Below are 24,370 nucleotides of genomic sequence, written 5' to 3'. Positions count from 1 at the left end.
TTAGGTTAGGTTAGCTATAGACATTAAATTGAATCAAGAAGAAAATTTCTTCACTGGTCATAGAAAAAAATAAAACGGTAATTTTAATTTGAAGTTGACACAATTTACAATTTGAATTGTAGCCGTTAGCCGTTGAAAACTGAAAACCTCAGGAGAAAAAAATTATGGCAAAAAATTCATGATAAGATGACATGACATCAGTTTGTTGAGAAGTATAAATTTGTGAATATTAATATAAAATAAGTGAACATTCAGAAAGATGTATTTTCAAGTAAGTGGGAAATATTTCGTCAATGTATATAATGTATAATATTATTTGACTCTGAGAACTGTAAAATTCCAAGTATTTTTTATTTTCAAGGTATCTCCTGCACAATCCAAACATAAGCCTTCAAAAGCTGCAAACCCCCAGGAAGATGATATTCCCACTTTAACATTAGCCCCATTTACTCAAATACCAAAATTGGCGTTTCAAGATGTTGCAGTCAATTCCCTGCATGAAATAAAACTTTATGTGACAAATAAGAAACCTGTTCCTGTATTTGTTAGTACATAAAAAAATTTCACATTTCTATCTTCTATCAAATGATTTTTATAGGTAAATGCAAGCTTTGATGGTCCAGAAGAACTTGAGTTTAGTCAAAGTTGGTGCGAACTAAGAATAGACACAAATGATACCAAATTGCTTGAGATGTATTGGTATCCCAATACTGAATATTGCGAAAGACACAATCTTAAGGTGACATGTATGAAGCAAATGTGGAATGTACCTATAACTTTCAAATCTATTCTACCTAAGGTAAAAGTTATTTTTCATCTCTTTGAAATTTTCTCTTGAAATTTATATTTATAGAAATCCAAGAAAAAGTTGTCTACTACCTTGGTGAAAAAAACATCACCACTATTGAGGAAGAAAGTAAACAAAACGTCTCAGAAACTATCTACTGCATCTTCTAAGGTACCACCTAAAAAGCAACCGGTGTGGAATGATAAACCATATGTTGCCAAAAAAAGTTCTCGGGATAAGGAAAATTGTGATATCAATATGAGACGAGAAAATTTTCGCTCATCATCTGACATCTCGTTCCATTTAAGTTCTCCAGATGACATCCGTAGGTTCACTTATGCGGTTAATAAACTAGGATTTCGAACTGAGGGCTCACCAAACTTAGATGATAGTCTAGAAATGATAGAGGATCTTCCAAACAGAGGTGTCTTGAAAGGAATACAGTTGAATACTTTGGATGAATTTCTTAACAAAAAGATTGGTTTAGATTCTATATCATACTTGGGAACACCAATCAGTCAGTTCTTTAAGCCTTCTAGGGTTTCTTCTGAGTTACACAAAAAGGACCAAGTAGATAAGAATGTGGTGGAAAATCCAAAAGTGATACGAAATTTGTCGTTTGAGATGAATTGTGAGGTGCAGCCGAGCTTAAATATTAGTTCAGAGACTCGCATTATTGGCAATTTGAGCTCAGATTCACTCCATACAGGTCTGAATGGTAATACATTTGTTAAGAGTAATATTAGCACGGGGACCTTCATAAAAGACAGCAATAGTTTTGAAATAGATAGAGGTAGGTTCTCCCTTGATTTGAGTGATAAGTTACCCACACAATCTTCTATTTCAAAACATAAAATTATGCAAACTCATAATAAACTCAGAAGGAGTAGTTCCGAGTATAACATGCCAATAACAAAGAATCCCAAAGATAAACCTTCCTTTCATTTGAGAGATGAATCAGAATTTGCTTGGCAGGAATACCAAAATCAACCACAGCAATATAATGATGATCATATTAGAAAACTCATCAGAGATAACATTCCCCAACAAAATTGTCTATCTGAGGCTTACTGTAGCCATTTGAGTATTAGGTCAGGAACTCTTGCAGAACAAGAAAACAGCTTTCAAATGAAAGGGTTTGATCAAAGCTCTGGTAGTTTTATCGAACAGCTCAAACAACTTGAAGAGCGTGATCTGAGTACAGCAACTTATTTCAAAGATGAAGGAAGTTTTAAATACTATCAAGAAGCTTCAAACTATGCCAATACTGCTGTTAAAGTTCCAAATTCCTATGAAAGTCGAGAATATAGCAGGTTGTGTACAGGGTATGAAACTAGTCCAAAGAACTGTTTGAGGGAGAGTACAGGTTCCGAAATATCTAGTAACTATTCTAAAATGTCACCAAAAAAGGGAATGGAAGTGTTTCCAACTAAAGAAATTCTTCCTACTGTCAAACATAATGATTCCCATAATTTATTTCCGATAAAGGAAGAACCTACAGACGAATCTTTGAGGAGAACACAAATCAAAAGGAAATCTGACACTACATTTGGTCTTTCTCCACTCAAACGTCAAAACTTATCCCCTGAAACCTGGTCTAAGGTAGGTGGGGTATATAAGACCCGAATGAGCGTACAGAGAGTCACAAAGTTGGTGACCCCAAAACAAAATGCTAAGAAAAGAAATCAAAAGGAAAATAGTTCGATAGTGGGAACAAAAGGAATATCTTATATAGAAAAAAAGACTGTAACCATAACAGATCCCTTCATTTTGGCTGCAACTACAGCAGTGGATCCATTTTTGACAAACACGATTTATCTAGACCAGGATTGGATTCAGAGACAAGAAGATCGGTTCAAGAACTGGTTGAACATGCTTTTGACCCCTCCAACTGACTTGAATGTTTCAGATGAAGGACAGCCGATTGATGCGGCTAAGTTGTGGAGAGAATGCTCCCAGAAAGAAGTTTCAGCAGCACCTACCAAAGAAGAAGTAAGCAGCAAGTACCATACCTCCGCTAAACTGGAAGCCTTGAGGAGATCAGCACATGAACTTTATAACAGTGATATTATACAGTCTATACTTGTAAGAGTATATGATGCTATTGAGAAGAAAAAGATTGAGATTAGACAAGATCGTAATGTTCATTTGGATTTGAGTCTGCAGTCTAAAGTCATGACTCTGTTGTTAAGTTATAATCCGTTATGGCTCAGGATAGCTTTAGAAACCATTTACAGGGAAAAATTAAAATTGATCTCAAACTCAGACATGTTGGGATTGAGCAAGTTTCTTTATGAACGATTTTTCAAGGACCGCCTACTGTTGAGGAAGCATAAAACAGTGCACAACCCCAAATATAATGTGGATATAAAAAAATTCATGCTCAAAAGGTTTTTCTCCATTGTTTACTTCTTGGATAAAGCCAAAATGAATACTTTGATTCCACATGATCCATGTTTATTCCGCAAAAATTCTACAGTTAAAGAGAGTAGAGAGATGTTGATTCATTTCACAAGAGATGCCATCACTGCGGCTGTAGGTGATATAACTAAGTATTTGAAGTATTTTGGATATGTTGTGGAGCACAAGCAGGATTACATTCATGAGTTCGATTATGCGGTAAATAGTTTAGGGGGTGATTTGAGGGATGGTGTGAGATTGACAAGAGTAATGGAATTGATATTGTTAAGGAATGACCTCACGAAAAACTTGAGGGTACCAGCTATTTCAAGGTTGCAGAAGATTTATAATGTGAAGTTGGTCTTCGATTCCTTAGCAGAGGCAGGGTACAAGATACAACATGATATTGAGCCACACCACATTGTGGAAGGGCATAGGGAAAAAACTCTCTCCTTTTTGTGGCAGATAATCTATAAATTCCAAGCACCCCTTGTAATTGAAACTGCCAAAAATATACAAAAATGGTGGAGAAGTTTTCCTGTCTGTATTAAGCGTATGAAACTTCGAAAATTGTATCAAACTAAACTAGAAGCTTCCACTAAAATTCAAAGATGGTATAGACATCTGAAACAAGCAGAAGAGTTGACAAAAATTGCTCACCTCTTCAAAGAATATATGGAAGAAAGAAGAAAGGTAAAAGCAGCAATTAAAATACAGAGTTATTACAGAATGTACATACAGCATAAGAACTACATAAACACAAAGAATACAATAATTAAACTACAAAAACAGTGCAGGCTGTGGTTGCAGAATGTTTGTTATAGACAAAGAGAACAGGCTGCTATTGTGATACAAAAAAATATAAAGGGCTACTTGACAAGAAATAGATTCTTGCAAATGAAGCATTCTGTTTTGGTAATTGAGAAGTACGTTTTAGCTAGACAGTTGATGCTGGTACAATATCAGCATTTCATGCAAATCAAGACTTCAATTATTGTGATTCAAAGGTGGTATCGAGCAACTGCACTTATGAAAAAGACACGAACAGAGTATTTGAAATGGAGAACTGCAGTTTGCTTAGTACAAGAAAAATACAGAAGTATGTTAATGATGAGAAGAGCTTTAAATGAATATAATTCAGTGAAATCTTCAACAATACTCATACAAAAATGGTATAGGTCAACAATGCAGATGCGTGCATTAAGAAATAACTTTTTGAATATCAAAAAATCTGTTATCACTATAGAAAAATACTACATAGCTTTGAAAAAAATGAGAATAGCTAAAACTGAATATCATCAACTCAGATGCAGTACCATCGTGATACAAAGATATTTCCGAGCCACATTAGCAATGAGGCGAGAACGTGGCTATTATTTATCCTTAAAGAACTCTGTTGATTTTGTCAAATCAAAATATAAGGCAAACAAAATGATGTTGAGAGAAAGAGGAAACTTTAGAACCCTCAAGAAAGCTACAATATTTTTACAGAGAAAAATAAGGGCTAATAAACTCATGCAAACTCAAAGGAAGTCTTATTCAGAGCTTAGACAAAGCACTATAATAATTCAACATTTCTTTAGAGGATTCCTATTAATGAAAAAAGAGAAAAAGCACTATATGGATTTGAAAACTAGCGCTGTTATAATCCAGCAAAGGTACAGAGCCTACAAACAAATGTGTTCAACTAAAAAGGAATTTGAAACACTTAAAAAAGTGGTGATATTTGTGCAAACAAGATTTAGAGCCAATAATTCAATGAAGAAGCAAAGACAGGCTTTCTTGAGGGAAAAAAAAAGTTGTGTTGCTATCCAAAGATATTTCAGAGGATTTTGTGTAATGAGAAAAGAAAGGCAAACCTATGTACAATTAAGATCAGTAGTTTGTTTTGTGCAGCAGAAATACAGAGCTAAGTTGGCAATGAAAAAATGTCAAGAGGAATATTCCAAACTAAAAACAGCTTGCATTCTCTTACAGAGACGATACAGAGCCAAAAAACTGATGGAAATTCAAAAGGCAGATTATGATAAATTGAAGCAAGCAGTGAATTTTGTGAAATCTACATTTATAGCCCATAAGAAAATGCTGGAAAAGAGAGATAACTACCAAAAACTTAGAAAGTACACAGTACTTGTACAACGGCTTTATAGAGCAAGAAAAATGATGAGAGCACAGAGATGCTCTTATTTAGAACTAAGAAACAATACTATCAAAATACAGAAATTTTTCAGAGGATTTTTATCAATGAAAAAGGAAAAACAGCTGTTCTTAACTTTGAGACTGAATGTTATAAAAATTCAGCATAGGTTTAGGGCTCAAAGAAAAATGATACAAACAAGAGAATATTATAGAAAATTGAAACATGCCGTTTTGTTCACTCAAAGAAAGTTCAGAGCGAACAAATTGATGAAAAAGGAAAAAGATTTGTATATTTTGAAACGAAACGCTTCTATAACGATACAAAGATATTGGAGAGGTTATTTATTGATGAAAAAGGATAAACAAAATTACATGAAACTACGCAAGAGTGTCATAACAATTCAAAAGAGATATATAGCATATAAGAAAATGTGTACCACACGATCCCACTTTGAGAGGTTGAGGAAGTCTGTAGTTATAATTCAGACAAGATACCGGTCTAATAAACTCATGGTTGAACAGAGAAGGATGTATCTAGAACAAAGACGCTGTTGCATACTCATACAAAAATACTACAGAAGTTATTTGTTGATGAGAAAGGATAGGCAAAATTATTTGTCTCTGAAAGCAACAGTTAGATTTGTACAGGAACAATATAGAGCAAAGATAGCCCTCAGGATCTCAAGACAAAATTACCTAAGTTTAAGACAGAATGTACTATTTGTACAGAGGACATTTAGGGCAAACCAAGCAATGAAGTCACAGAGGGTACTTTTCTTGAAGAAGAAGGAGGCAGTTATCAAAATCCAGAAATACTTCAGGGGATACCAACAGATGAAGAAAGATAGACAATACTTTTTATCACTAACATCTTTTGTATTTTCAATTCAAAGATATGCTAGAGGATTTTTAATCAGAAAGAAGTATGCTCATCTTTTGACACCTGAAGCTAGAGAAGAGAGAAGAATTAAGAAATTACAAGAAGAAGCTGCAACCAGAATACAGGTGAGAACTCTTTTTTTCTTGAATAAATTCAAATTTTAAGAAAAAATCAGATCACCTAAATTATATTTTTTACATTGTAATATGGATTTCCATAGGCTCGCTGGCGGGGCTATCGACAAAGAAAAGTTTGTAACAATGCCTTAAAGGAGATTAGAAAAAGATCTGAGGTTGCCACAAGAGATGCTGATCCCCAAGAATCTCTGGGAAGTAGAAGCAATAGAGCACTAGAAGTTTTGGTCACTGAAGAAATAACAGTACCATTGATCATCTCTGCCCTCACAGACTTTGGTAAGTATTGAAATTATTCTTCTTTGAATAAACATATCATTCTGCATTTATCCTTAAGATGCCCATTAAAAAATATCTTAAGAAACTATTTGCTTTTCTAATGATAAAGATTCACTTTAGCAGTCATTTGGAAAACTTTAGTTCATTCTCTTCATTGGCCTAACTGATTTTCACGGGAGTTTGGTGACTATTGGAAAGGGGTCTGTCCAAGGAAGGTTTAAGACAAAAAAAAATACATTGGAGTAGAGCAAAATAGAGCGAGTTTGAGTAGAAATAGTGAAATAAAATAAATTACTTTTGCGGAAAGTAAAATGAAAAAAAAAGTGATGAGTAAAGAAAGTTTGTTCTTCGAAGCAGGTGGACACAGCTATATAGTCGATTTCTTTGAAAACCACTGATATAATTTTTTTTTATTTATTCTATATTCTATAAACTTTTACTTCTCTTTTGTTTTCAGAATATGTGACTAGAAGAAGTCCAGAAATTTGCATTAAAATGGGACCATTACTACCAGAACAGCTCTATCTTTTGATAAAATCAGTTGCAAGATCTCTACCTGATATTCAGATTTGTGAAATATCTGCCTATATCTTGATAAATCTTTGTAAATATGAACAAACCACCTCTATGACCTGGTATCCGGAGTATTTAGATAGTATGTTGAAAATAATGACGCATTGGTGCGACAAGGAGAACATGGCTTTTCCAAGTCTTTGTACCCTATTTTGGCTTTTTGCCCATAATAAGGAATACAAAAAGACGATTTTGGAGTTACCCAATATAGATCAAAGAATTGAGAAAATACACACTTTGGTTTTACGGAAACAAAAAATGGTTTTGAAATCTGAGAGTAGAATGGTGATTTCAAGGTTTGTCTCTAAGAAGCCTTTATATTTACCAGGCCTGAAGCCAGATTGGGGATTTGATTATCCTACAAGACCAAGAGTATTCCTGAATTCAGTACAAGCCATTGAATGTCTAATTAAAATTTTAAAATCATCGTAAACCAAGTGGAGCTCTCCAGAGGATGCTATGACTGTCACATGTTATTTAAGTGTAATTTTCAGTTGATATGTTGTTATTGTAATATCATTGATGTTTTTATCACCTTTTATATATTTGAGAATTTTTAATGATTATTATAAATTGATAAGGTTTTAATTTTATAACTATTCTTTATTACTGACTATAACAATATTTGAAAGCCATGTATATAATAAAAAACCGTACTGAATAAATAAATTGCAGAAATATTATTCTTCTGCTCAGGTTTTTCATTCAGTCTTGTATAGGAAGCAATGGACAAAACCATCAATATTAAGCACAAAACAAAATAATCCCAAATCATATCAAAAAACTTACTATGAAAACACCATATAAATTTTCTATCGTTATCACTTGAATTTGTTAGCCAGCACAACTCGCAAGTATGTTGAATGACAACCAAAAGGCATATATAATTTAAAAAGAAAATTTTTTTCAATGTTTTTTCGAGTATTTACATGCAAGCATTTTTGAATTTGTAATATTGGAATTTCCTTAATTTTTTTGAATTGGGATGAAATCACCTTTTCACATTTTTCTTACATGAATAAACTCGAAATGAATCAACATAAATATATTATTCTATAACATGAATCCATACATCATTGGTTTTTATAAGAATAAATCAGCAGTTATTAAGCAAATAGTTGATTGACAATAATTGAAACATAATGAAATGACAAATGAATGTGAAAAAAGATTCATTCAAGTTCTCTGCCTGTCATTACTCTACAAGTGGAAGACTAATTAATGATAATAATCATGCTGACAAATTAATAGTAATTAATTATGAATGCTGATATGAAAAATCAAATATTCAAAATTTTTTTCTTCAAAATTTTTGTGGTAGAGTAAATGAAAGTATAAACATAGATAGGAATGATAGGATCCATGCAAAAAGAACTTCAAAGGGAGGCCAATGGTAATAGTTCATATTCATGTTTGGAAGATATTAGGATTATATAATAATCAACGTAGTTTCAGTGAAAAATGTAAAACAAAAAGTTACATAGATTGAACAACATGTTATTTTAAGACCTCACCAACAAAAAACGATTTTATCATAAATTTTTTCAGTATTATTTTTTCCTCGAATATTTTTTGTGACATTTGAAATGTAAAAAAGTTTCATAAACAAATATAGGTACATAATGGTGCATCTGTAGTACCTAAGGTATCCACACTAAATCAAGCTTCTCATTGTCTTCAGGATGACTTAAACTGTTAAATCGTAGTTTGGCTTCAATTACTTTTTTTTGTATTTATTCCATAAGTGGAGGATTTTTTGATATCAGACATGCTCAGCAAATTTTGCAACAAGAAGTAAACTGTAAAAAAAAATTTATTTCAACTCTTATTCATAATGCTCATGATGCATATTATATACATCATCAAAGGAAGTTTTATAAGTGATAGTTTTTAGTTTTATCACCCTAGAATATATTGATTATAGAATCATTAGAACTCAGAAAATACTTAAGCAAAAGTTCTTAATAATATCAAGTAATATCAAGAAATCCATAATAATGATAGGAATTATCAAAACTGGAGACAACAATTCTGGTGAATTGTCGTTCCAATAATACAAGCTAGGCATGAATGAGCGAAATCCTCTGGGATTTCCTAGGATAGTTTCTGACTAGACAAAACTGAAATTCAACTGAATAAACAATATTCCAGGTCCCATAGATTATAAAGTGTTATATAAAACTCACATATTCCAATGATTCCAACAGCGATGGACAGATAAACCAACTCCCCACTAAACAGTAATTTAAAAAGATAACTGATCATAGGAATAAGGACAACAATGGACCATCCAACGGTATTCAATAGGGTATAATACCTCCTCTTTGTAATAAGAGGTTCATATCTTGGCAAATTTTCTGTATATTTGAAGAAATCTCCATGTTTTAGGAAGCCCTCTTTCATTTTATCCTGAAAAAACAGTATGATTCATACAAAGAAATCCTCAAGACCTATCAATTTCCTACCTTAATAACAAAGAGATTCTTGAGATATTTATCCATTCCTTCCTCTGATTCTGGAACTTCTTCTAAAGGAATTCTACGGAAATACAAGTGTGCTGTAACAGATTTACCCATAAGTAGGTTTTTCATGGTGGGATCAACAGGTTCATCTTCTGTGAACACTGTTAGGCAATCATATATTGCAGGAACTTTGCCCCTCATAGCAGGAATACTTGCTGCAAAACCTTTTGTTCTTGGCAGAAGGTGATACTTCAGTTCAGGTTGATTATGTTTACGAGCGAACTCAAGGGAAGCCTTGTGTTTTTCTTCATTGAATCTAGTGCCTTCAGGGTAGAGCAGCAGCTGAAATAGTCCAATAAAATGCAAGCATACTCTTGTGATATTGATTGAATCTCAACTTACCCACATAGGATCAGGATAATCACATAATTCTGCAACTTGACGATCAATATTTTTTCTGTCCTTTTCAAAGTTTCTCTCAAGAAAAACGAATTCTGCAAATTTCCAAGCCCACCCAAGAACTGGCATGTACTGAATGGCCTTCTTACAGTAAGCTTTTGCATTCTTAAAGTGAAATAAATGAAGATCTTATAAAATTATTTCCCCGATCTTACCCCTAATATTTGCAATCTTTCTAAAATTATCCACCCTAATAACCAATCAATTTCATATGTATGGTTCATTATTAGGTAACCATGTTCTTTACCAAAATATTTTTGGAAATCTTCTCTGTCAACATAAATAATAACTTTACTTCCTGACCACCATTCACCAAGACAAACGAGCTCTAAAAAAGATCTGAGCTAATTCAGAATTCACCTTAGAAATAATTTACTTACGTGAGTAAACACTGTAGGTCAAATACCAGTTAATTTTTCGGAATAATCTTTTACTATAAATTCTCACTGTATAATATAATATCAATTGTATAAAATTAATAATCAAACCAGAAGTGAAAAAGATAATTGCTAAGCATAAATGCGATATTGTAGATCTTTTTATTGAATCAATAAAAGAAGAATCCATCTTATATATTGTAAAATTTAGGAATATCTGTAAAATTCCTTCAATAAATGATGGAAATAATGGAAGATCCACTGAAACTTTGGAATCAATTAATGCCTGCTTGCTGTATATCTTCCAATCGACATTTGATAATTGTTTATAGATTAAAGCAGCACTGATTACTTTAAAACACCAGATAGTTGAATGATTCTGATTAAATCATAAGTAGTATATTTCAGTGAACATTTAAACAAGATATTTTTCAACTATACTATAAAACCTTGAATTTGCGCGTTGATTACTATTAATAATTAATTTTTATCGGACGCAATTGAAATCGAACGATTTATTAGGCACTACGATAAACACTTTTCACTTTTGTACCTTGGACTCGGAAAATATATAAACTAGCGTACTAGCGATGACAGTCCCCGTGAAATTCAAAAAATTCAAATTGTGCGAAAATTAGGTTACTTTCTAATTATTAGGAAAACAATGTCTAGTGTCGAAAATCAAAATCTATTCAATCTGTAGTATGGTAGTGAAGCATATTCTACACATACAAGCATATTTGATTCAATCATTACTAATTATAACAAATTTGATTTTAGAATTTTAGATAGATGTCATTCAATTTCCTTCAGTGTTGCCAAACGAAAGATAAATCCAGTAATCCACAGACTAATCTGTGATTATCTGTAATTATGTGAACGAACGATGAAACGAAAATTGGTTGTTACTGATTATATTATTCCCAGCAGTAACATGATGTTATCTAAACATTTCAAATCTTAAACGAATATCTCAATTCCGACATTCCATTTTATTTGAACAAAAGTTAGTGTGTAGGTATCTATTTTTGTACAGAGCAGAGCCGGCGTTAGGGGTGGAACGGCGAAGTAGTTGCAGGCGGGACTTCATGGGGGCCTCATATCAGCGGTCGTCTTTTTATATTACAAATATAATATAGATTGCAAAACGTTCTGGTAGAGTTTATTATTTGGGTCATGAAATTCCGCAAGACTTAAGTAAATAGAATAGCGAATAGTAAAAGTGTGTTGAAATAAATTTTTAGTGAAAACCTTAAAGCATTTTCCCTTTGTTGCTCATTTAATTCGCTAAATTAATTTGTTAACGACGCAGCTTATAGATCAGGAGAAATATCAACATTTGCCATGGGTACAAAAGAAGTTAAAATAAAGGAAGCGGGTATGAATAATACATTTTTTCATTAATTAAGAAAATGGGGGAGTCGAATTCGATTAATAACATTGCGCAATCAAGGTATATTATGTTATTTATGAAATCACACAGAATGTTGAGATTTATGGCGATATTAAAAAGTAGAAGTATATCTTTGCGACCTTAAGAAATTCTTATTTCAAGTTCGATTTGTTCAGTATTAACTTGGCATGAGGTTTTAGTGCCTATTAATATTATGTTATTTAGTGTCTATTAATGACGTTTATAAGTATACGCTACAAAGCGTGCAGGCACATCACATAGTTTATCTATGACATCAGTTATTTAATGAAATTCCCGACTATTCGCAATGTGAGAGTTTTTCATCATTAATACAAAAACGTTTTTTTGAGGTTTAAAAAAAACAAAAATCCAGTTCTAGTAACAGTTATTTTTATCATCACTATCTATTGACATTCACATTGTGAGATTTTTCCTTCTTAATTGCAATAATATATAAGTATTTCTCCTATTTCTGAGCTGAAATAAACATAAGCTACCTGTTATTCTGGAAAAAACATGTTTGAATGATGTCTTCATAATTTCACATCGATCAATATAAACGACGCATCACAATTGCACTCAATATTGTGAATGAAATTCTTTGTATTTACGGAATTGCAAATGATGCCCTACTCAGAAGAAATGGTTGTCTTCAAATGAAAAGAGGGGCCAGCATGCATACTAATGATGAAAATAATAAGGTCTTAGACAATTCTTGCCTTTCTTTTTTCATGATGTGTATAGTGAAACATACGTATGAAAATTATTCGTATTTTGTTGGAACCATATACTATTTTCTTCAGTTTCAATCTCATTTTCACCTATAGGTTTATTTATATCTATTATTTCTAATTAATATAAACCAACTCACTAATGAAACATTTCTAATGAATATCTCATCTGCTCGCATAACTTCTTTGTACATTAAGTTGACAAACCGTCAACCATTTGATGAGTGTAACTCTACTTTTTAAATGTAAATTCCCCTGAATCTTTGCCTGAAATATTTTTCTTTTTTATCTTTTTTGGGATCTTTCTTAGAATCCTGTTCCTCTTCTTCTTTCTCTTCATTGTCTGCTGGCCCAGCTATAGCCGTAGCTTTGGGGCTAGAAACGGCCATACCATCTTTACCCACAAGAGCTGTTGCTCTTGGACCAGATTCAGCAACCCCTCCTACTCCAGCTAAGGCAATAGCTCCAGGTTCTGCTTGAGCCAAACTAGGTTCTCGAGGTTGTTTAGCAGGTACTGAGATAGCTGAAAGTGGACGAAAATTAAAATTATAGGAAGGAATAATCTACATGATGTTTAGCAACCTTCACTCTCCTTACTGTCATCATCAAACTTTGCGTCTATTATAACAGAATCGTTCTCAATATCATCTAAATATTGAGGGTATTCTTGAGTTTTGATAGGCTGTAGATTGAAGTCTTTGGTCGATACCCTTATTTGTACATTTTGTCCTTCTTTGGGAGTTACACTTAGTGGCAAGATAGATCTGAGTAAAGTAGTTGGTGGTTGTCTCTGATCATTTTCATTATCATTCTTCGTCCCTTCTACCGATTGATGGTTAGGTTTCTCGTTCAAAATGTAAACTTGTCCTTGAGAACTGCTAGCGAGAGGAGCAGCTTGTTGGTTCTGATTGGGATTGAACTGCACAGCAGGTACGTGAGGTTGCAGATAGCTAACCGGCAAATTATCTTGGAAGTACTGAATTTGCGGTTGGACATTCTGCAAATTTCCTTGGAAATATGGATCAAAGTTCAAAGGGAAACCATTAGCTCTATTCTGATCGGATTGAGAGCCGTCGAATACAGCTGGGTTTTGGAAATTGGGGGCTTGAAATTGAGGATTCTGGAGGGCCGGGTTCTGTGGTGCTGGGATCACCGGAACAGGAACCTCTTGGGGGCGAGATTTTGGATAATTTTGGGAGTATCTGAGCACGTCTTCAGGGTTTACATTTTGTGGTAGGTAAAGGGAGAATGGATAGTTGAAAAGAGATTGACCGTTAAGGAAAAAGTAGCGGTGGCCGGGTTTGGGGCCCAGTGTGTTTGTCTTCGGCGTTTTGGGTTGCGCTTTTGGTCTCTGGTTTCCTTCTAAATCGTCAGCTTCTGTGGCAGTTGGAGTATCTTCGAATGTTTCTACTTTTTCTGGTTTTCTTGCTGAAATCGTGATGTTTCTTAAACAATACGTATAGATTCTTTATTGTGGAAATGATGGGCGTTTTCCATCATTTTTGGAATATTCAAGTTTCGGCTAGCCGTCTTCAGAGATTCTATTGTGAAATTATTATACCATAATTTATCGAATTAAAAACAGAATTATAATATGATTTTCACTAATGAGTTGTTTAACATGCAACGACACGTTTTTCGTTATCACAGAACAACCTCAGGTGGTTGCAGGTCAAATTCCTCGACGAATATATTTCGTAGCTTATCGTTATCGATAAACATTTTTATTTGAATATACCTACTTGCATTTCTTCAAAATTTTAATCATGCCATCAGGTGCAAAAAACAATTATTGTTAGCCATAAGAAAGGGAAAATACATAAGGAGAGACTCAAACAAGAAATAACAAATTTTTACCAAAACCTGTTAGAGATACAACCGTTATGAAATACCGGGTGGCCTACCCCAGACGCGAGGGAGCAAATAAAGATATTCTAAAAATCTTTTCTTGTGGTGCGTATAGGGTTTTCAAATGCGCAATTTAAAATTATTATAATATATACAGGGTGTTCAAAAACAAAGATATAGACTAAAGTTACACTTTTTCAACGTAACACCCTATATTTGAACTCAAGAATGGAATGGCAAGCTCAAATTATGATGAGTTCCTTCACATCACTTTGTACCTCAGAAGCACCCTTTACGAGATAATGACGAAAAATTGAAAATATGGAGTTTCTTTAAATAGCAATTAATGAAGAAACTAGTTACGCCAGCAATACAGACAGTATTTTTTCGAGTAGACAAGTTGGCTACTCCTACACTTAAAAAAAATTTCAACTCTGAAATATACAGAGTGATCATAATTAATTCTCAAACATCAACTACAAATAATCGTCTAAGGGACACATTTCTTACTCGCTTTTTATCTCTTCTGTTCTATTGGTGTATATGCGTTACCTCCGAGAAGAAAAGGCCTAGGTGCTTGTGACGTATAGCGCTGTGACGTCAGCACTGCGAGGTCTAACGTTTAACCCTCTCACCTCACGCGGATCGCGAATCGACGAATCGAAGCTTCGAACGCGAAAATCACGTGAGAGCGTCTATGGTCTATGCAAGAACCCGCCAAAAATGGCCTGCCGCTTGCCGTTCATAGACAAATCAGTTTGCTGATTCTGAATTGCGCATGACCGTGAAAGTTTAAAGCTTTTTCGAATAATTGAGTTAGTGAATAGTGAAAAGTACTTTTCAGTACTATTTGTGTTGTGAGTGATATTGGGACATAATTCATAATGCCGTACTCTTGTTGTGTTCCGGGTTGTAGAGGAAACTACAAAAATGGACCAAAAGTGCACGCATTCCGTTTTCCTACAGACCCCAAAATGTGTAGCAAGTGGAAGCATGCTATTCCCAGAAAACATTTCCACCCATCTGTACATAGCAGAGTCTGTGAGTTGCATTTTCCAGAAGAAAACATAATTAAGTTTTCTTCAGCAACGGACTCGAAAACTGGTGAGACTTTATCGGTGAGATTAAAAATCCCAAGGCTCAAACGAGATGCTGTTCCAACGCAGTTTCCTAATTGTCCTCATTATTTATCGAAAGATATTAAATTGAGACAGAGTCGGGATGAAAAATTAGAAAGAACTGATCTGGAAAATATCGCAAAAGCGATAAGAGAAAGTAAGGCCGATTTTGAAAAATACCAAAAACGTCATCATTTTACTAATTTTGAAACGTTTATTGAAGTTTTTAATTCTTGTAAGTTACCGGAAAAGTGGAACAAAATTATTATGGACGATCAAAAGGCGCTATTATTTAAATTAGAGTACTCTCCAGGACCAGTCATTACATACTCTGTTGTTGTAAATACAAATTTGAAGGTAGAAACGTTTTTATATGGCAAGGAGATTCGTGTCAATGGAAAAACTGAATCTACGCCCTTCAAATCTACCAGCATTAACGAAATAACAGATTTATTGAATGACATAGATAAAATTACATCTTTTGAATATTATCCAAGTGAACAAAAATGTGTTCTGAATCACACATCGGCTTTGATAGAATCTGTGATATCTAATTCAGTACCTGAGTCCGAGGATCTTGAAAATTATTCGCTATTGAAGTCTCTTTCTTTTATTTCCGAACAATTAAAACTTCATACTTGTTCCAAAGAAAGATATCGTTACTCTAGGAATACTATGATTTTAGCGTCCTTAATACATACTATAAGCCCGCACGCTTATAAATTTTTGAGACATTTCGGAGTTCTTATATTACCACATGCAGACACAATAAAATCTGTTTGTAGTTCTTTGTCAGCGGATCCTACATCTGAGGAGAAGAATATTTCTCTTACTTACGCAAAAAATATTTACAAATTACTAGATGATCATGAGAGACATGTACTATTGTTGATAGACGAAATTCACATGAAGCCATATTTAGACTATAAAGCCGGGAATATTGTTGGAAATGCTTATAATAATGCATCCTTAGCAAATTCTGCTTTTTTGTTCATGATAACAAGCGTTACATCCAGTTTGAAAGAAGTTGTTCACATAAGTCCAACATCCAAAATAGACCATCTTATGCTTTTTTCCTTAATAAAGACTGTGGTGACAAAATTAGAAGAAATTGGTTTCAGAGTATTTTGTGTTATTACTGATAACAATGCGATCAATAGTAGAGCTATGAGCAACTTCGCGGACAACAAGCAGCTCAGTATAGTTTATTGCCATCCTTCAGATAAAACAAGGCCACTTTTTTATCTTTTCGATTCTGTGCACTTGCTCAAATGCATTAGAAATAATTGGCTAAATTCGAAACCCGAACAAAAATTGTTTTATCCCGATTTTGACAACGCCGGCGTTGACAAACTGGCTTCTTTTGAATGTCTGAAATCTCTTCACCAATTGGAGCATGATAAATTGTTGAAATTTGGCTATTCTTTGAACTTAAAGGCCCTGTTTCCATCTAATCTGGAGAGACAAAACGTGGCTCTGGCTCTTAAGATTTTCAATCCTTTCATTGTTCAAGCCCTATTTGAATTCGGAGCAAAAATTAACCATGCCAAAGATACAGCTGATTTTATTAATATTGTAGTAACTTGGTGGAAAGTTGTGAATGTTAAAAGTCCTTTCAAAGGAAAACGTTTGAATGATCCGTATCAAGAGCCTATTACTTCGAATAATTTTTCCGCGGATGCAAAATTTTTATTTTTGATTAAAATGATTGATTGGCTTGACGTTTGGAAAACGAAACCTTATGCTCAAAAATTGACGCCGCAGACACATACTGCTCTCAGTCATACAGTTTATGGAATGACAGAGGTAATAAGATATTGCTTCGATGAGTTGAAAATGAATTATGTTTTATTGGGAAAATTTCAGACCGACGAATTGGAGAGTAGGTTCGGTAAATATCGTCAACTTGCCGGAGGACATTATCACATTTCCATGAGACAGTTGTATGAATCAGAGAAAAGGTTGAGAATTCAGACACTGCTAACTTTGAAATCGCGCGCTTTTGGTGATATAGATATAAAACACTTTTATGAAAATATCGATTTTACGGAAAAAATTCAAGAAGACAACCTGTTCGATCCGACGGTTTCTATAGAGCAAATAGATATAGAAAATATTAGTCCTGATATGCCTGTAATAACTTATTTGGCAGGTTATTGTTGTTACATCACGCAAAAAAAAATTCAGTGTGAAATATGTAAAAGCTGCTTAATTTATAATGACGAGTTAGTTGTCGAAGATAATTATACCCTTATAAAAAGTTTGAGTCGAGGAAAATTGCTCTATCCAAAAGATTCTATTGTCCAAATTGTTTTATATGCTTACATAATATTTAACAAAATTCTTCTCGAATTTGAAGAAACATTCCTGAGCCTTCATAATAAGCGTGCATGTTTAACGCAATTCATTTCAAAATTCATTTCAGAACACGAACTTTTGCCGGATAATAAGTGTGAAATCCATACTGGTGAACGCATTGCGAATATAGTGATAACCTGCACCACCAACACACTATTGAAAAATTATTGCGGAAAGACAAACGACTCTTCAAGTAAAACCTATAACAGCAGAAAATTGAAAAAATTTGTAGCTTGATTACATTCGAATTTTTGCTTCCACTGAGTTTTGTCATCTACCTATGTTTCTTTTCTCAGATACTCTCTGATGAAATTCTTGTCGTTTTTTTTCGTAGTATTCTTTGGACTGATAAGAAAATGGTTTTTGTTTTGAAACTTCGTTTTCCCATAATAAAATCGAATGGGATGCGAAGAAGGGCTCAGTTGACGACTGGCATCCTCTTTAAACCGAAAGCCCTTCCAATGCAGAATGATTGACAATAATTTCCGAATAATAAACATACCAGAAAACCGAAAAAAATGGACAATAGACGTGAATGCCGCGCCAAAAACGTTCCACGTCTTAGGCCTCGCTATGCTGACGTCACGCGACAGCGCCCAGGCCTTTTCATATCGGAGGTAACGGTATATGTCGTTAGTTTAGTAAACTTAGTAAACCATTCTCCGAAATTTGGGACATTTTTTGATGATTAGACCTTGAGATACGTGAGTTTCGATATTTTTTAATTGCAACAATTCACTTTTCCATCAAAGTTCAAAACTGACCCAAAATTCAATATTTTTGAAAACGCTCTCTATTTTATTCCAATCGACACAGAATTCATTTTTATCATTGTGAAAACGAATATTTTTCATGATTTTGAAAAATTGATCAATTTTTCAGGACATGTTGGTATAACAAACACGAGTAGTCCAGAATATATGCATTAGGTCTCATTGGAAGCAAAATTTAATGTTCCACAACTTTCATATCAGCCATTTTTTTTTAATTTTCAGGCCTACAGGACACATGATCGAAAAACCGCAAAAACACCCCTTGAGGGGGCATATTTTAGCCTCTCCCTCATATTGTACAACTCCGCTGAGGCGGAAAACCTAGGATGTTTATATTGGGAAATTTTTAGCTATTCAAGCAATACATTTTTTGGTTGCAATTTTTTTTATAACATATAATTGGTCGATTTTACTGTATAACACTACTGGCTTAATAGTACACCACTTTTTATGCAGAAGTGTTCCTAATAACAATTTCTGATACGTTTCAGCCATTAGGAGAAAAAATCCATGTAAATTTAAGAAAAAAAACTAAGACAAAAGGGCAACTTTGTGGGATAGGGATATGTTTTTTTCAAAGTAGACATGTAAATGAAAAATATGAAATTTTTACCCAAGTAGTATTAAAAGCCATTACAGTTTCAGTTAGGATTACCTCAATTACCGGATATATCAATTCATTCATAATTGCACACAATCACGTCTATTGTGAATTGCAAAAACTTGTTGTCGCATTATATCTAGTACCTAGTACCTACTACTTATTTGATACTTGCTTTCTGGTCATACAGGTCACTGTCAATGGAAATATCTAGCTGACATTAGAAGGTATCGCATGTTTGAAATAATCAGTACCTCTCGAATTTGCGTAATAAATGTATCTATCTATAACAAAAATACTATTTAATTTAATAACTGCATAGTTTCACTCTTAAATAACTTAACATGTTACCATGTGAATCAACAAGAAACCTTCTAGATTCCTGCTTTCTGAAAACTTGAAACTAAGTTCGACAATAAACAAATAACATCCTGTTTTATATTTGCATGCCAATTTCCCGGTAAAGTTGTTTAATTGGCAATAATCAATCAAATAACTGGGTTTGAACAAAAATTGCTGGAATATTAGGTAAACCTTCAGATGACAAAGAATGTGACAAGTAAATTAAAATCAGACCCTGACTTCTATTCCGAAATGATATTCTTGAGGTCACACTTAGGTTCAAAGTGATGTCAGTACAATCACAATTGAATTAAGTATGTGATTGGTATGTTGATAATTTCTTATCAGTCATTTGGCACACCTGATTTTTCATGAGATGTCCTAATCATACACTATTCGAAGATATCGTGAATCCACAATATGTAGGTTCATTATCAGAATACTAACGTGAAATTCTTTGGTGGATTTGTGCCGAAACGAAAAAATAAACCAAAGTGCGAAGGTATGATGGAAACAGCTCGAATAGTGATCTAGATTATCTATAGAAAATGATCTGAATCATGAGGAAAATATGTAAAAATAATAATTATTAAAATGAGAAAAATTTTGTGGTAAAAATAGGTCTTATTCTTTCATATTTTCATTACTTGATCCTGATCAAATAATGTATACCTACCTACATTGTTCAATAATTAGCCTTACCTGGTTTTTTAGGTTTGAAAGGTGGTATTCTCGAAGGATTCGTTGGAATTTCTTCAGCGTCTTTTTCTATGGCTGGTACGAAGGCTGGTTTTTGATTCGGAAATCCACCAGCATTTCCAGGTCCTACGAAGACTGGTCTACCTGGTTGGGGTTGTGGTGCGTTCCTATAGATTACTCCTGGTCCTTGGGGAGTTTCTGGAGGTGGAAATAGGAAGTTGTTAGGTGGCTGACCAGGATTTAAAAGGAAAGGTTGTCCTGGACTCGCTCCATAAAAGAGAAATTGGGGTTGAAACCTGAAATGAAAAAATAATTTTCGCATCAAGATGTACACCTCATTTTGTTCACTTTTGTAGGGTAGCTCCCTCATATTTAGAGATAGAGGATTGCGATTTTTGGGATGGTTTGCCACTTTATTGAAATGAAAGGATGGTGCGAGTGAATTTTGATAGCTCTTTTGGTTTTTGAGATACAGAGTCGAATTGAAAAGTATCTCTGTTCAGGCATCTCTCTTGTCTCAGTTATTTCCAAAGAAGTTAAAACTAATTCTGATATAATTTTTATTGTAGAATCCAGTAACGTAGTTAGATTATCCTATAACATTTCTTGGTTTTTAGTTATGAAGCACACATATGCTTTTTTGAATGAAAAACCCTATACAAGATGAGGCTTTTCGTAAAAATATTTAAACAGTAGATTCTTGAGGCCAAAAGAAACACTTTTTGCCTTTACCATTTTTTCCGAATCGGCTCGGTTTAAAAGATGTTGGAAAATCATAAAAAAATAATATTTTTAGCTCTACCTCATAAACGGTTTTCTCGATTGAAATGAATTTCGGAATATAGTTTTTCATTTATTTGATGAATCTTTTTCGAGCGCATCTTCCAGTTTTCTTATTATGACCATTACGTAGGTACCATAAAAATACCAAAAATTGGAAGAACCCAACTCTTGAAACTAAATTGGACGCTATCTAATGAATATTTGAACGTTTTGTAAAATAAAAATAAAAGGATTCTTCATATTTTCTCGTATAATGCGCCGATTTCGAGTTATCTGCAGTTCAAATAAATAAAAATATCTGTGATATTCGGAAAATTGGTTACTTAGACAGATTGCAATTCGATTTGAAAGATCCACAGATGTGTAGTGTCACAGATTTAGGTAACTAGTTATTCTGAAGATAATTTTGTTTTTAAATGGGTAGCATAGCTCATTAGGAAAATTTGGAATGGCTATATCTTTTTATCGGGGCCAAATCGGAAAAAATGGTATGGGAAAAAAGTGTTTCTTTTGACGTCAAGAATTTACTGTTAAAATATTTTTACGAGTCAAAGATTCACCCTGTATATTATTTTCTATATCCATTAATCGTGTAGTGAGCTTGCAAAAAATATATACATTTATATGTAACTGTACTTATTTAATTATTTTCCAAAAAAGTTTTAGGACAAGGAAGCACATCCTGAATGTTTTCCTATATATTTTCTACCATGAAATTTTTCTTGGCTACCTTCTTTTAGCCTGAATTTCGTTGGAAAGTTCTGTTTCACACAGAATCTTGCAATGCTTATGCGAATCTTCGCATAATCATTCCAAAAAGAAAAGAAAATTCGAGATTTGTCGAAAACGTTAAGAAAAACTGTTGATGGTGGGAGACAAAGCTCCGACTGGATCTTTTCACAGATTTACATACCTACTGTGAAAAAAGCGTTACCGTTCAGTATTCTATTTAAATCTCAAATAGGCTGTACTTACCTTGGTAGTGCGTTTCTGGCATCGGCAAAGTTATACTGGGGAATCAAAGTCTGTTGTTGAGGATTCAAGAAGTTGTAGTCCAAGATTCCAGCAGAATATCTATTGTCAGGTGCATAAAGAAGCTGCTTGGGTTTGATTTGATTTATTCGGTTTTCTATACTGAGTGATTTTCCCAGGAGAAAAACAACCAGGAAAACTATTCGATACACCATCTGAAAAACAATATTGAACTATGAAAACGACTGAAAATGCTTATTTAAGGTGATTCCGACATTTCTTTTTGTCGAGTAGAACTAAATGAAAAACTTTTCTTGAAAACTGTCGAGAGAAAATCATTAGTAATTTCAAAAAACATCTAGGACAAGAGGTGATCTTTGAGACTTTGATTTTCAATGCAATTAGGCTATGTTCGGTGATTTTTTTAAATTCTCACGAATTGGTAATTCAAAAACGACAGAGTGTAAATAGTAATTGTTCAATTTTTGAAAAATATGTTGGAAATTGTTAGTCTCGAAAGATTCTCATGGTTGTCTAACATATATGTGGATAAAATTAACACATTTTGTTGGTAGAAAAAAAGATTCAGTTTTGGATGAAGGATTTTTGGAATTTTTTGAGATGGATGAAATATTGTTTGATTCAATGGTGAAAACTTTGAAAGTCTTTTTTTGTCTATATGATTTCTGATTTTTTACATTTCTTGAAATCATCTCCTTTTAATATCGTTAACTCCAAATTTCATTTCTGGTTTAACTTTCGACGAAGTATATAGCAAAACCTTTTTTTAGAGCGCTTATTTGTCAACCACAAATCTAGTTAACGACTCACCATAAAATGATTAACACCTGATATAACACCAAAAAATACAGAGCACTGTTCTACGAGAGCCGTTAGTCGGCTGATACGAAGAACACACTGATTAAAGGAAGACCTCTGAAGACTGAAACAAACGTGCTGCAAGAATAGTGATAAGTAGAGGTACATCGACCCGTCTTATACTTAAGCTAGGTGGGGAGGGGCCGCAGGTTTGTTGAGAAACCAAAAAAATCTTGGAAACACCCCGATCGTCAGGTTGAATGTCAAGGCGTTGCTAGTCATCCTTATGCAGAATTTTGCATATGGTATTCACCAGTGCAGAAGAACTTGGCAGGTCGCGATCTCATTCATCTATTGCAGAGAAATACGAGGGATGTCTGATTCTGAATTGACTCCTTGCTAAATCGAGGAGTATTTTTGAGTAGCTAGAGCATTATGCTCCAGAAACTTTGCATTTCTCAGTACTGGAGCTAGATGAGAAAGTCAGACCAGAAAATGCAGTAGAAATAGCAACACATTCTGATTGAAAAACACAAAAGAGTAAATGATGGGAATGATCATCCAATGAAACTTCTGGGATCAATCATTCCTGCATATGCTGAGTGAGTTGTGAGTTCCTCAACACGTGTCCAATATTTTCTAGTACCTAGTTGTTGTTAGTTAGTTTTCTTTGAAAGTAAACGTAATTCAGATGCTTCCATGAAAAGAAGTAAAATTAAATATTAAATTAAAAAATTCCTCAGGCCAAGAGTAGTCGATATGAATGAACTAGTATTAATGAGAAAAGGCTTTATAGGTTTTTGACATACAAATCAGCCAACAAGCTTCGGAATGACTTCCATATACAGAGCCGAAAATAAATAAAAAGGACGTTATGTCTTTGATCTCTCCCTGAGTTCTAAAAACTCAAAACACTACTTCGAGGCATCTGTTTTCAGTTGATGAAAAAAAAATTAATCTAATAAGTATTCTAGTTGACTCCCGAAAATGCGTTTGAAAGATAAGTTTCTATTGTTCGTTGGCATATGTATATTTATATCGAAAGGGTGTACTTTGAAGGTGATACAATGAATTTGAATACATCAAAATCCTGTAGCTCGTTCGGAATAACCTTACATAAATTCGATTTATTCACTTTTTCTTGTCCGAACCAACAATGAATATTGTTAGTGATTTAACATTGAACTTGTCCTTCTAGTCAACTCTTCAGCCATAGGCACACCGAAGCTACAAGAAAAAATAGAACAAGTTCAAGTTCTCGATCCTGAACTTCCGATGAGTCTAATCCATTTTTGTCGTAAAAAACTGGTTTCAATCGATGTTACTCAATGTTTATGTTAATTCTGAATGTTTCCTTCGCATCCTAACAGTGATTAATATTTTATTCCCAACAGTAAGATTCGGAATTGGAATTACTGAATC

General features: G+C 33.7%; 3 protein-coding genes across 3 annotated transcripts; 1 reads left to right on the top strand and 2 right to left on the bottom strand.

Moving 5' to 3' along the window:
- Positions 1-118: 118 nt before the first annotated feature.
- On the top strand, positions 119-7,883 carry LOC123312380 (protein abnormal spindle). Its single transcript, XM_044896772.1, has 6 exons — positions 119-271; positions 362-544; positions 599-799; positions 854-6,331; positions 6,427-6,619; positions 7,077-7,883. The coding sequence occupies exons 1-6, from the start codon at positions 260-262 to the stop codon at positions 7,622-7,624; spliced, it is 6,615 nt and encodes a 2,204-aa protein (XP_044752707.1). The 5' UTR covers positions 119-259; the 3' UTR covers positions 7,625-7,883.
- A 339-nt stretch (positions 7,884-8,222) lies between these two features.
- LOC123312382 (1-acyl-sn-glycerol-3-phosphate acyltransferase gamma-like) lies at positions 8,223-11,256 on the bottom strand. The gene is made up of 6 exons (XM_044896773.1): positions 10,494-11,256; positions 10,269-10,441; positions 10,057-10,218; positions 9,658-9,996; positions 9,379-9,601; positions 8,223-8,991 (listed from the first exon to the last, which is right to left on the bottom strand). The coding sequence occupies exons 1-6, from the start codon at positions 10,678-10,680 to the stop codon at positions 8,906-8,908; spliced, it is 1,170 nt and encodes a 389-aa protein (XP_044752708.1). The 5' UTR covers positions 10,681-11,256; the 3' UTR covers positions 8,223-8,905.
- A 1,021-nt stretch (positions 11,257-12,277) lies between these two features.
- LOC123311264 lies at positions 12,278-23,122 on the bottom strand. Its single transcript, XM_044895124.1, has 5 exons — positions 22,961-23,122; positions 22,133-22,344; positions 20,378-20,670; positions 13,218-14,063; positions 12,278-13,158 (listed from the first exon to the last, which is right to left on the bottom strand). The coding sequence occupies exons 1-5, from the start codon at positions 23,114-23,116 to the stop codon at positions 12,875-12,877; spliced, it is 1,791 nt and encodes a 596-aa protein (XP_044751059.1). The 5' UTR covers positions 23,117-23,122; the 3' UTR covers positions 12,278-12,874.
- Between the last annotated feature and the right edge of the window lie 1,248 nt (positions 23,123-24,370).

Source organism: Coccinella septempunctata, chromosome 4, assembly GCF_907165205.1.
Source record: "Coccinella septempunctata chromosome 4, icCocSept1.1, whole genome shotgun sequence".
NCBI classification, from domain to species: domain Eukaryota; kingdom Metazoa; phylum Arthropoda; class Insecta; order Coleoptera; family Coccinellidae; genus Coccinella; species Coccinella septempunctata.
This window is presented reverse-complemented; position numbering and strand designations above follow the sequence as displayed.

What these genes read in the sequence shown, in the direction of transcription:
- LOC123312380 (XM_044896772.1), top strand. An exon ending in AGAAACCTGTTCCTGTATTT is followed by an intron (nt 545 to 598) that starts GTTAGTACATAA and finishes TGATTTTTATAG; the next exon opens with GTAAATGCAAGCTTTGATGG. An exon ending in CTCTGCCCTCACAGACTTTG is followed by an intron (nt 6,620 to 7,076) that starts GTAAGTATTGAA and finishes TTTTGTTTTCAG; the next exon opens with AATATGTGACTAGAAGAAGT.
- LOC123312382 (XM_044896773.1), bottom strand. Translation starts at nt 10,680, where the DNA reads ATGGATTCTTCTTTTATTGATTCAATAAAAAGATCTACAATATCGCAT. An exon ending in ATTATCCTGATCCTATGTGG is followed by an intron (nt 9,997 to 10,056) that starts GTAAGTTGAGAT and finishes GGACTATTTCAG; the next exon opens with CTGCTGCTCTACCCTGAAGG. An exon ending in TGTTGGAATCATTGGAATAT is followed by an intron (nt 8,992 to 9,378) that starts GTGAGTTTTATA and finishes TTTTTTTTACAG; the next exon opens with TTTACTTCTTGTTGCAAAAT.
- LOC123311264 (XM_044895124.1), bottom strand. Translation starts at nt 23,116, where the DNA reads ATGTACCTCTACTTATCACTATTCTTGCAGCACGTTTGTTTCAGTCTT. An exon ending in CAGGTGTTAATCATTTTATG is followed by an intron (nt 22,345 to 22,960) that starts GTGAGTCGTTAA and finishes ATTGTTTTTCAG; the next exon opens with ATGGTGTATCGAATAGTTTT. An exon ending in TTTCAAACCTAAAAAACCAG is followed by an intron (nt 14,064 to 20,377) that starts GTAAGGCTAATT and finishes TCACGATTTCAG; the next exon opens with CAAGAAAACCAGAAAAAGTA.